We start from the raw sequence: 13441 nt of genomic DNA, 5'->3' as shown, positions 1-13441 counted from the left end.
AGGGGGATGAGTGGAAGACCGCATTTAATACCCCTGAGGGTCATTTTGAAAACCTGGTCATGCCCTTTGGGTTAACCAATGCTCCTGCGGTTTTCTAACACTTTGTCAATGACATCTTTCATCATCTGGTGGGTAGGTTTGTCGTTGTATACCTTGATGACATACTAATTTATTCGCCTGATATGTAGACTCATCAGGATCATGTGAGACAGGTGTTACAGATCCTAAGAGAGAATAAGTTGTATGCTAAGATGGAAAAGTGTGTATTTGCTGTACAGGAAGTGCAATTTCTGGGTTACCTGCTCTCGGGATCCATACGAAAACCTGAGAATGAGAAGGTCCGTGCCGTGTTGGACTGGGATCGACCCGAAAATCAGAAAGCGCTTACGCGGTTTTTGGGGTTTACCAACTACTACCGTAAATTTATCTTGAACTATTCATCGGTGGTTAAACCTTTAACAGACATTACTAGGAAGGGTGCGGATATTTCTCTCGGTCTGATGCGGCATTACAGGCCTTTTCTGCTGTGAAAGATTGTTTTGCTTCGGCCCCTATTCTGATGGAACCGGACGTGACTCAGCCATTTATTGTTAAGGTTGACGCGTCCGAGGTAGGGGTAGGAGCAATCTTGTCGCAAGGTCCTTCACCTAGTAAATGGCGCCCATGTGCATTTTTCTCTAAAAAACTCTCTACTGCTGAAAGGAATTATGATGTGGGGAATAGGGAATTGCTGGCCATTAAGTTGGCGTTTGAGGAATGGCGGCATTGGTTGGAAGGAGCAATTCACCCTATTACGGTAATTACGGATCACAAGAATATGGCCTACCTGGAGTCGGTTAAGCGACTGAACCCAAGGCAGGCCAGATGGTTAAATCTTTTCACCAGATTTAACTTCATCGCCACTTACCGCCCTGGGGTTAAGAACGTCAAGGCGGATGCTTTGTCGCGTAGCTTTCCTGGGGGGTGGGGGCGAGTCTAATGACCCTAGTCCCATTTTATCTGAAGGGGTAGTCATATCCGCTCTTTATCCTGATCTTGAGGCCAGGGTGTTGGAGGCACAGGAGGATGCTCCGGACTCTTGTCCTCCGGGGAAGTTGTTTGTTCCCTCCGAATTACGTCACAAGGTGTTCGAGGAACATCACTGTACGGTGCTTGCTGGGCACCCTGGGAGCAGATCGACTGTCGATCTCATCTCTCGCAGATTTTGGTGGCTGGGGTTGCGTAAGTGTGTTGAGGACTATGTGTCAGCCTGTGGTACCTGTGCACGTGCTAAGGTGACACATACTCGGCCTTCCGGATCTCTGCTTCCATTGCCCATCCCGTCCAGACCTTGGACCCATTTGTCCATGGATTTTATCACGGATTTACCGAATTCTTCGGGAAAAACTGTGATTCTGGTGGTTGTAGATCGTTTTAGTAAAATGGCACACTTTATTGCATTACCTAGTATACCCAATGCTAAAACTCTTGCACAGGTGTTTGTCGACAACATCGTGAAACTACATGGCATTCCCTCTGATGTGGTGTCCGATAGAGGGACTCAGTTTGTTTCCAGATTCTGGAAAGCATTCTGTACTCGTCTGGGTGTACAATTGTCCTTCTCTTCGACTTTTCATCCTCAGTCGAACGGACAGACGGAGCGCACTAATCAGAATCTGGAGACTTACTTGAGATGTTTTGTTTCAGAGAATCAGGAAGAGTGGTCTTTATTTTTGTCGTTAGCTGAGTTTGCCATAAATAACCGTAGACAGGAATTCACTGATAAGTGGCAGTTTTTTGGGGCATATGGGTTCCATCCACAGTTTGGTACATTTTCTGGTGCTCAAAATTCCGGAATTCCTGAGGAGGAATGATTTTCTTCTTCTTTGTCTTCTATTTGGCAGAAAATCCTAAATAACCTGAAAAAGATGGGCAACAGGTATAAGCGTGCGGCTGACAGGAGACGTATGAGTGGTCCGGACCTGAGAGTGGGTGATTCTGTGTGGTTGTCTACAAGAAACATTAAACTTAAGGTACCTTCTTGGAATTTGGGCCCAAGATTTATTGGTCCATATAAGATCACTGCCAGTGTTAACCCTGTAGCCTTCCGTCTTAAACTTCATCAGGCATTGAAAATCCATAACGTATTTCATAAATCGTTGCTAAAGAAATGTGTCAAACCTGTTGAGCCGTCCTCCTTGCCTCCCGCCCCTTTAATGGTGGACGGCAATTTAGAATTTCAGATCAGCAGGATTGTGGACTCCCGAGTTCTCCGGAGATCCCTCCAGTATCTCGTTCATTGGAGAGGGTACGGACCAGAGGAGAGGATGTGGGTTCCCGCGACCGATGTTAATGCTAGTCGTCTGGTGAGAGCATTCCACAGAGCTCATCCTGATAAGGTCGGTCCTGGGTGCCCGGAGGTCACCCGTAGAGGGGGGGGGGGGGGGGGTACTGTCACATCTGTGACAGGTCCCAGAAGGTCTGAAAGATTATCTACGCATTAGTGATCTGACAGCCTCTTTTGGTTTCACTTTGTCTGTGTGTTGCTGGTATGTCCACACCTCCTGTTCAGGTGTGGATCATGTGACCTTTACCTCGCCCTATTTAGTCTGACTTTTCCCATCACTCCTTGCTTGGGATAGCTTCATTTGGTCTTGGAAGAGCTGGAGTGTGGTTCGTGTTGAAGTCCTGTTCATCCTTCATCCTCTGAAGTTAAGTGTTCCGCTTGTCGTGTTTTGTATTCCCCCCACCCCCAGTTGTTTACTAGGCCTCAGTGAGACGCTAGTTCCTTCACCAGGGAAGGAACAGGTGGTCTCTGCCCTGTCATTATCTTTAGGGCATCTGAGGGTCACCAGGGTTTTCTAGGTTCCTGTGTATGGGTATCTCTACCATCGAGAGGTGCCCATATGGATAGGAGTTAGGGCCAGGAGCAGGGTTTTATAGGTGGTGACCCTTTTCCTTCCCTAGCGGTGAGGCCTAGTGTCTTTCCCCTTCCTTCTTGATTGTATTTTGGTGTTCTCCCCTACTACATCCATGACATAACCAGACTGTCTATTAATCTGTAATTCCTCTTGCGCCGTTCTATGGAAACAGTAAATTTAAAGAGCACACCAAATGCTTCAAATAACTTCTTTATTAACTTCAACTTTTCTTCATATATACCACTGCCGCCTCCGCAGCAGATAGTCCATGTACATAACACGTGTTGAAAAAGATATCACAAAATGGCGGTATGAATAAGATGGTGGTTCAACTGTTTAATCTTGTCATTCAACATAAAATGGTGGATATATTTCTCTCTTGAGTATCTGTACTCTCACTTTAAGTTATTTAAGCACTTTATGATCTTTTTGAGAGGTATATCTGAGGTCTAACTAATAGTTCACTTGCAGTAGGCAGTTAGCAGTAACTATTTGCAGATTGGTTGAGTATGATCTGGTATGGTTGTATGCAATTTGTATGGTTGCAATAGTATGGCTCAGTATTTGGTGGAACTGTAAGTAAACACATATATAACTGGTTCAGTATACAGTTCTAATCACAATACTAACAATATGAACATTATATAACTTGTTTTAAATATCTATATTGGCATCTTATTCCCATAAAACTCAGCTCTCAGTGGAGTGAATGTCTCTTCAGCTCCTGTCTTCTGGTGAATAATGATTCCAGCAGCAGGAGCTGGGGGAATTCCCAGACAGGCTGTGTGTGAGGCTGGCTGTGATTGGTGAAAACTCTTGCTGTATGAGAAGCTGGCTGTGATTGGTTTAGACTTCTGCCCAGCAACAACAGATTAACACTATGCTTTCTGTGGTTTCTGCTGTGTCACTGAGTTTACCTTACATTACAAAATGAATCTTAAAGGCATATTATATTTTTCTGCTTCTGTGAACACAAACTATAGCAGTTATATGACATCCAAAACATAATGTCACAGTAAATAGCTCTGCTTTTGTCTTTAACACATAAACATACGAACTGTATAAGGTTATTGGCAGGTTTAGCTGTATACAGATATAAACTATAATAGCAACTTAGGACAGGTCTTAGCTGGCCAGCTACAAACACCACACCAACAACCCTGCTGACTCCCATCCACCCTATAGACTTGCTGGCTCACAGGCAAGCTGCCACCCTCTTCTCCTGATGATGATGAAGCCCCTTCTGCACCCGGCTCTCAAGTGCGATCGGCTTTATCATCATTGAGTAGTGTCTGCACGTCACTGATGTCCTCCTCAACGGTCTCTGGGTCAGGAGCCTGACCGGTTTCAACACTAGCTCCCACACTACTCTCCTCATCACTACTTGCCCAACTAGAGGAGGAAGCGGCGGTTGTCTCCTTTATTAGCTCACCCCCGCTGTATAGTGGAGCTGAGCCCACAGCATGCAATTCTTATGTTGGTGATGGAACAGCAAAGGAAAGAGACAGGTTGAGGACAGGGGAGGGCACAGATCCTGCTCCTGGGCCATTCCAACTAATGGTCGTGTTTGACGAACCCACCAACTGTTGGCTGGGGGTGTCTGAGGTCACTTGGGATGATGTGGATGACCGAGTTAACCAATCAAAAAACACTGGATTGCTGGTCAAGACACGACTGCTAGATGACACCGGGAGCTCAGGCCTCTCGCTGCGACCCCTGCTGCCACAACCCCTTACTCTGCTGTGACCTCTGCCTGTGCCAGAAACATTTAGGCTTCTGCCACTCCTCTGTGCATGGCCTGGCACTTCTCTGCCTGACATACTTTTAGCTGAACTAAATAAGTTAAATGCAAATTAAAACAACCCTAAAAGCGACGAATATATTTTTCTTCTTCTACTGAAATAGGCCACTAAAAGCTTTCACCCAAAAATAATTGCAGAAGAGAACTGAGAATATTTTTTTCTTGTTGTTAATGAAATACGCCCCTATACGCTTTCACCAGGAAAAAATTAAAGAGTGAAGTGTGTATAGAATTTTTGTTCGGTTAAAGAAAAATGCCCCTATCCAATTTCTCCAGGAAAAATTAAGCAGTGAAGTCTGTATAGATTTTTCTTTCTGTTTCTGAAATAGGCCAGCAAACGCTTTCAACAGGTTAAAATTTAGCAGTGAGGTGTGTATATATTTTTCTTGTGGTTAATGAAATACGCTCCTATACAATTTCACCAGGAAAAATTAAGCAGTGAAGTGTGTATAGATTTTTCTTTCTGTTACAAAAAAATGCTCCAATACGCTTTCACCAGGTAAAAATTAAGCAGTGACGTGCGTATAGAGTTTTCGTTCTGTTACTGAAATAGGCCAGTAAACGCTTTCAACAGGTAAAAATTACGCCCCTAAGCGATTTCACCAGGAAAAATTAAGCAGTGAGGTGCGGGAGAGGTGTGTGCATCGGAGCGATCGGAGGAGAGTGCAGGGACACGGGGACAATTTTATTTAGTGGCAGAGCTGTATTGAAAGCTGTTCAGCAGTGTGCATATATATATTTTTTTTTTTTACTGAAATATGCCCATATACGCTTTCACCAGAAAAACCTGCAGTAGTGAAGTGCGTATATATTTTTGTTTTTCCACAGATATAAGCCACTAAAGGCTTTTCAACATAGCACTTGCACCCCAACAACAAATAGCTGGAAGGACATACAGTCTTGTGAAAAAATTAGGACACCCTTTGAAAGCATGTGGTTTTTTGTAACATTTTTAATAAATGGTTATTTCATCTCCGTTTCAACAATACAGAGAGATTAAAGTAATCCAACTAAACAAAGAAAACTGAAGAAAAGTCTTTTCAAGATCTTCTGTAAATGTCATTCTACAAAAATGCCTATTCTAACTGAGGAAAAAGATAGGACACCCTTGCCCCTAATAGCGAGTGTTACCTCCTTTGGCTGAAATAACTGCAGTGAGACGGTTCTTGTAGCCATCTACCAGTCTTCGACATCGGTCTGAGGAAATTTTACCCCACTCCTCAATGCAGAACTTTTTCAGCTGTGAGATGTTTGAGGGGTTTCTTGCACGTACAGCCCTTTTCAAGTCACCCCACAGCATCTCAATGGGATTCAAATCTGGACTTTGACTTGGCCATTCCAGGACTCTCCATTTCTTCTTTTTCAGCCAATCTTTGGTTGATTTACTAGTATGTTTTGGGTCATTGTCATGTTGCATGGTCCAGTTCCGCTTCAGCTTTAATTTTCTAACTGATGGTCTCACATGTTCTTCAAGCACCTTCTGATACACAGTAGAATTCATCGTGGATTCTATGATGGTGAGCTGACCAGGTCCTGCTGCAGCAAAGCAGCCCCAAACCATGACACTTCCACCTCCATGCTTCACAGTTGGTATGAGGTTCTTTTCTTGGAATGCTGTGTTTGGTTTACGCCAAACATGTCCTCTGCTGTTGTGTCCAAATAATTCAATTTTGGACTCATCTGTCCAAAGAACATTATTCCAGAAGTCCTGGTCTTTGTCAACTTTATCGCTGGCAAATGTCAGTCTGGCCTCGATGTTTCTCTTGGAAAGCAAAGGTTTCCTCCTTGCACACCTCCCATGCAAGTTAAACTTGTACAGTCTCTTTCTGATTGTAGAGGCATGTACTTCTACATCAACAGTAGCCAGAGCCTGCTGTAGTTCTCGAGATGACACTTTAGGGTTTTTGGATACCTCTTTTAGCATCTTGCGGTCTGCTCTTGGGGTGAACTTGCTGGGGCGACCAGTCCTGGGCATGTTGGCAGTTGTTTTGAAAGCCCTCCACTTGTAGACTATCTTCCGGACAGTGGAATGGCTGATTTCAAAATCTTTTGAGATCTTTTTAAATCCCTTCCCAGACTCATAGGCTGCTACAATCTTTTTTCTGAAGTCCTCTGACAGCTCTTTTGCTCTCACCATGGTGCTCACTCTCACTTCAACAGTCAGGAGCACACCAAACTAAATGTCTGAGGTTTAAATAGGGCAAGCCTCATTCAACATGCAGAGTAACGATCTACTAATTATGTGCACCTGGTGTGATATACCTGTGTGAGATCTGAGCCAATTAAAGAGGGAATACATGTGAGGGTGTCCTATCTTTTTCCTCAGTTAGAATAGGCATTTTTGTAGAATGACATTTACAGAAGATCTTGAAAAGACTTTTCTTCAGTTTTCTTTGTTTAGTTGGATTACTTTAATCTCTCTGTATTGTTGAAACGGAGATGAAATAACCATTTATTAAAAATGTTACAAAAAACCACATGCTTTCAAAGAGTGTCCTAATTTTTTCACATGACTTGTAGCTGTCTAATGGCTATTTGGATCCCCAAATAATCTTTCCCTGCACTTGTAAATTGCTTTCCTATCACTGTCCCTAGCTCCTTTTGACGTCTCTCCCTGCACTAAGATGCTGTGAAATGATTACTCCCTATCCTTACCTGTTTTTTCTGTCTTTTTTTTCCCACAATAAAGTTTTTCCAATCGCTGTCTCTAGCGCCTTCTCACGTCTGTCCCTGCACTCTGAACGCTGGAAAATGTCTGACTGTAAGATGGCCACCGTATTTATAGGGCTGTGAAATCACAGCGTTGGCTCTCTGCTGATTGGCTGCATGCATGCATGTCAATCTGGGTGATCCCGCCTTCCCAGATTTCCTTGCCCCATGTGCCAAGTGTAGCCGCCAATTTTAGAAAAAATTCTATTCGTTACCACGAAGCGCAAGGAAATTCGCATTCATTGCAAATCGAATTTTTCCTGAAATTCGGAAAGAATTCCACTTCGTCAGCTTCGATTCGCTCATCTCTAAATAGAACCCATGAATTGGACTTGACGACTGGACATCTTTGAGCATTTTGGCACTATGCTGGTGGTATTCTTTTCTGAGTCAGGGACTAAATAGGGTGACCAGGACGTTCCTGACACGGGATCGCCCCTATCGGGGCGGCTATTCCGTTCTTACTGTAGGTAAGAGGAATAGGAACACATATTTCCTCCTTTTCTACACAGTACTAATTTTTCTATGGGCTCTAGGAGGTGATACTATTTTACTTTTTAAAACTCTTATTAAAAGTTATGTTTTAGGGTCCATTCACACGTCCGCAACGTGTTTTGCGGATCGGCAAAACACGGACAGCGGCAATGTGCGTTCCGCATTTTGCGGACCGCACATTGCCGGCACTTGCGGACAAGAATAGGACTTGTTCTATTTTTTTTCGGGAACGGAATTGCGGACCCGGAAGTGCGGGTCTGAAATTTCGTGTCCGGGCAGCACATAAATGGGTCCGCAATTCCGTTCCGCAAAATAGTTGAATATCAGCTTGTAGATGACCTTCTAACGTCATAGAAGGTACAATATATAGGGTTCGGACCGCGCTTCTGGTCCAGGTCAGTATGCAAGTTCTTTAATCCTTCTCACTTCCTCGTTTGCAGAGAGAGCCTGAGGGCTGCAAATACCCCTCAAGTAGATATCCTGCAACCAATGGAATTATAATAGTGTAAATCCGTATGTAACGTCATAGAAGAAAAGGGGCTGCAGAATGTCCCTGTAGCCAAGGTCATTCAGATGTTTTCCCTTTTAATCATGGTGATGAAAATGGAGCCAGGGGGCCTGGACAATTATGAAGCCAGGGGGCTTGGACTATAATCTGGGAACTATGCCAAATTAAAACTGGAAGGAGGCAAGGCACTCCTTCAACTCCAAAGGATGCACTGAACATCCTATCACCATGGAGCCCGCTTGTATGTTCTAAGCCAGGGATGCCCAACCTGCAGCCCTCCAGCTGTTGTAAAACTACAACTCCCAGCATGCCCGGACAGCCTACAGCTATCAGCCTACAGCAGTGAATGATGGGAGTTGTAGTTTTGCAACAGCTGGTGGGCCACGGGTTGAGCATCCCTGTTCTAAGCAAACACCAGGTGTGGATCCCCCTCTGCTGCTTTCCTCTACTCCTCTCCATATCGAGGTGGTAGCAAGCCAATGCAGAAAGGCAAGCAGACTTCTGACCACAGCAGTAGGATTTCTGAGCCTGCTGTTCTTCAGAACATGAGTTGAGGAGACCCAGTGCTGACACAGTGAGTGCTATCAAATAAAGGAAAAGGTGTCCCACGGCGCAAAAACCACCCAAGAGTTGGAGTGATAAGGTTGATCATTTATTTGAGCAAGTGGTACAACGCGTTTCGGGGTTTAACCCCTTCTTCAGGTACAATAGGCTTGCATACATACAGAAAGAATTGCATACATATAAATACAGTAAAAAACCGCCAAATTCACACAGGGGGCGGGGTAGGGGCGGGTCAATGGGCGGTACTGGACAGGCTCTCAAAGCTTTGTGAGCAAAAGGGTAAAAATGCTTAAATATCTATCAAACTTAGTTTTAATACATAGATCTGGTATCGCTATTCAAGGGCAGATCAGTCTTGATATTGCGATTTCCACATATTTATTCCAATGCAGAGGAATTTGTAGGAGAGTTAGAGGTGATGCAGGACCTGCTATCTATACATTAGTTTCATATTGCTATTTATTTATTTATTTACATCTGCCTTCCTTACTAACTTTTAGAATTCTGTTAGTTAGGTGGGCGGCGGCGGCAGCCATTTTATGCAAGCTTAGTGCACCAGCACTGCATCTGAGCTTTTGGGACATTGATTGCAAATAACAATTTTTTTGGCAAACTACAACATCTGGATTAGTTCGTGTGCAATTTAAGGTGGAAATACACCCATCATTTTTTGGTGTTTTAAAAACACAATTTTTTTTGCCAAAAAACAGTATTTTCCTGATCTGCAAGTGTTAAATTCAAGTTTAATATATTCAGCTTTCATATTCTGTTACCAAAAAAATACTTTTTTGGCAATCTACAACATCTGGATTAGTCAGTGTGCAATTTAAGATAGAAATACACCCATCATTTTCTGGGGTTTTAACCCCTTAGGGACACAGTGTTGAGACATTCAAATGGTAGAGTCCGAATTTGGCGTAAACAGAATGAGAACATGTATCCATCCTCTGATGGCTACTTCCAGCAGGATAATGCACCATGTCACAAAGCTCCAATCATTTCACATTGGTTTCTTGAACATGACAATGAGTTCACTGTACTAAAATGGCCCCACAGTCACCAGATCTCAACCCAATAGAGCATCTTTGGGATGTGGTGGAACGGGAGCTTCGTGCCCTGGATGTGCATCCCTCAAATCTCCATCAACTGCAAGATGCTATCCTATCAATATGGGCCAACATTTCTAAAGAATGCTATCAGCACCTTGTGGAAACAATGCCACGTAGAATTAAGGCAGTTCTGAAGGCAAAAGGGGGTCCAACACCGTATTAGTATGGTGTTCCTAATAATAGCTTTAAGCAATGCGGGGTTTAATTTTTAGCCTTTTATACTTGTTACCCACAGGTATAAATTTTGCAGTGTATTTACCCAATGTGGATTTAAAGCTCTCCCATTTATACTCTGTACAACTATGTGACAATAGATATTTCAATAGATATTTTAGTCTATTCCCTGAAATGCTGCCCTCAACCTGGGAAAATTGTCCTTTTTAAGATTCAGTGTTTTTGCACTCCCAGCCAGAGTTTTTGCTTTTAACACTGTAGGGGGAAAGAATTATATTGTGGTCACTATTACATAGTGTTTGTCAAACAGTAACATTTCCAACAAGCTCTGCCTCATTAGAAATTACCAGATCTAAAAGAGCGTCGCCCCTAGTAGAAGCTACTACAAACTGGCCCATAAAGTGGTCCTATAGCAAGTTGAGGAATTTCCTGCCTTTTGCAATTGAGACAGAACCATGACACCAGTCAATATCTGGGAAGATAAAATCTCCCATCATAACCACTGTATCAGCCTGTGCAGCCCGCTCTGTTTGATTATACATCTGAACTTGTATCTCCTCTGAGATGTTAGGGAGTCTGTAGATTATACCAAGTATTGTTTTTTCACCTTACTGCCCTTAGTAATTCCACCCATAAGGTTTCAACAATTTCCTCTTTCACGCTTGTCTTCATATCACTCCACACATAAAGGCACACACCTCCGCCTTTTTTATTGGCCCTGTCTTTCCTAAACAATGTAAACCCTGAAGATTAACATCCCAGTCATATGAAGAGTCCAGCCATGTCTTAGCCTACATCTATGTGTTCCTCTCATACCATAGACTCCAGCTCCCCCAATTTGCTTACTAGACTTCTGGCATCTTAAGTTACTATTTAATTTTCCACATTCAGTTCCAGGAAAGTGAATATTTGAGTTTGTTTGATAACTTGTTTTATATTGCTGGTTTATAACAGGTTCATATTACCAGCAGCTCTTTTATTCATGGGTATACATACAGTTTTGCCCAGTCACCTCCTTACTTTCCTCACTAACCAAAGCCCCTTCTAAATCCCCACTGTCCCCTCCTATATCCCACTCTATCTACTCTTTCTACCCCTTTATTGGTATGACCCCTTTCCTCCCAATAGACTCTAGTTTAAAAGCTCCTCCAGCCATCTAAACATTTTCCCCCAGCACAGCTACACCCTCCCCATTTATGTGCAGCCCACCCCTACACTGCAGAACGTTAATGCAGCCAACATTAAATTACATTCTGTCCTTCTAATATTAACATTAGTAGTGAAAATGGTTTTACAAGTTTTTAAATTCCACAGGTTTCCAACAATTAATTCCTTAGAGACATCTGCTGTACATGTACAGCGAATGTCAGGACAGAAGATGTTTGGTTGCTATTGCAACCTGCGGCCTTCAGAAGGCCATAAGGCGTGTCACAGGAAAATTCCTTAATAGGAACTTACTGATTCTCCCATAGATTACAATCGAGGGACTTAAAAAAATGCAAAAATAAATAGTCCATCAACGATCATAAAATCAAAAATCAAAGCACCCAGTCTGATTTGTTGGCATCAAAGCTGTGCTTCATTGCTCACTGCTTTTCTAATGGCTTCTTTAATATCCTTGTTTCTAACACTGTAGATGATGGGATTTAACATTGGAGTCACAACTGTGTAGAAGATGGCCACAACTCTGTCCTGCTCTGCAGAAGAAGCAGATCTAGGGTGTAGATGCATAAACATGATGGTACCATAGTAGAGAGATACCACTAGTATGTGGGAACCACATGTTGAGAACACCTTTTGCCGTTCCTTATTAGTACGTATCTTTAAGACAGTTATAAAAATGCAAAGGTAGGATAAAATAATTAACAAAAAGGAACCAAGAACAACTATAGCAACTGAGATGTACTCTGCTAACTCATTGAGCCAAATATCTTGGCAAGAAAGTCGGAAGAGTGAAGGCATCTCACAGAAAAAGTGGCTGATGAGGTTGGACTTACAGTAGGGGAGTTGAAAGGTTAGAAATGTGAGAATAAATGAGATTATAAAACTCATAATCCAACATCCAGTGACCAGACCTATGCACAGCCTCCAGTCCATGATTGCTCTGTAATGTAATGGTTTACAGATAGCAGTATATCTGTCATATGCCATGACAGCAAGCAGAAGACATTCACTGCCACCCAGAGCCAAATGAAAATATATCTGTGTTGCACATTCCACAAAGGAAATACTTCTGTCCTTGGATATTGCATTAAATAAAATTTTAGGGACTACTGCTGAGGAAAAGAAGATGTCAATCATCGAGAGGTTACTCAAGAAAAAGTACATGGGGGTCTGAAGTCTGCGGTTAAGTGCAACAACAATTATCAACAGGAGGTTTCCCGATAGGGTTATCATGTACATCATTGAAAACATCAAGAAGAAAACTATCTGAAGATAAAAAATATCTGACAGCCGCAGAAGAATAAAAGTTCTTACCAATGTTTGGTTTCCTTTGTCCACAGCAATGTCCAACATAATTAACTTTTTTTTGGAGGGTGGAATTCTAAATTGACTTAACTTAAAAACATTTATGATCTTTCAGGTTGATGTACAAAGAGCTAATTTTGTGGTGAACTCTACTTAAAAAGATCAGGTCTTTATGGCAGTGGAATATGAGCACAGAAATTCTAAAAATCAATTATTATTCCCAAGTTCGGCATTTGATGCTAATGATGAGTCTTACTTTTGGTTAGTTTGAAAAAAAAATACACAAAAAGTACAAAACACTAAAGAATATAAGAACAGAAGAAAGAACACGTTACGGTGTACTTCCAAGTTGCCACAGGGTGATAAAGATTAAAAATCAACTGGAGTATGCCAACATACTGATTGACCTGGTCTTAGAAGATACCAGTGGTAAAGATAAATTCCTGATGGTAGATTTCTCCACCGGTAAGTCTGATAGTACTGGTCATGACCATTTCTGTAGACATATGCCATGTCATGAAGCCATGGATGCATCTATTTCAGTTGGAGGTTTTAAATACTATTCCTTAACTATTTTCTCCCAATGAGCTCAGTCCAATTAAAATGTTCCAATTTGAGAACTCAATTACTTGTGCACTTTGTCTTTGGAGAGAGGCCATTAAAATAAATTCTTCATCGCCTTCATTGTCTTAGTCAGAAAAGTTATACATGT

General features: G+C 42.4%; 1 protein-coding gene across 1 annotated transcript; it reads right to left on the bottom strand.

Annotated features, from left to right (window-relative positions):
• Positions 1-11826: 11826 nt before the first annotated feature.
• Positions 11827-12777, bottom strand: LOC120981552 (olfactory receptor 1019-like). The gene has a single exon (XM_040411088.1). It carries the CDS (start codon positions 12775-12777, stop codon positions 11827-11829), a length of 951 nt encoding a protein of 316 aa, XP_040267022.1.
• Between the last annotated feature and the right edge of the window lie 664 nt (positions 12778-13441).

The sequence above is a fragment of the Bufo bufo genome, chromosome 11 (genome assembly GCF_905171765.1).
Source record: "Bufo bufo chromosome 11, aBufBuf1.1, whole genome shotgun sequence".
Lineage (NCBI taxonomy): Eukaryota > Metazoa > Chordata > Amphibia > Anura > Bufonidae > Bufo > Bufo bufo.
Note: the sequence above shows the minus strand (reverse complement) of the source record. Positions and strands in the feature narration are given on the sequence as shown.

Excerpts from the sequence above, each read along its gene's own strand:
- LOC120981552 (XM_040411088.1), bottom strand. The coding sequence starts at position 12,777 with ATGTTGGACATTGCTGTGGACAAAGGAAACCAAACATTGGTAAGAACT.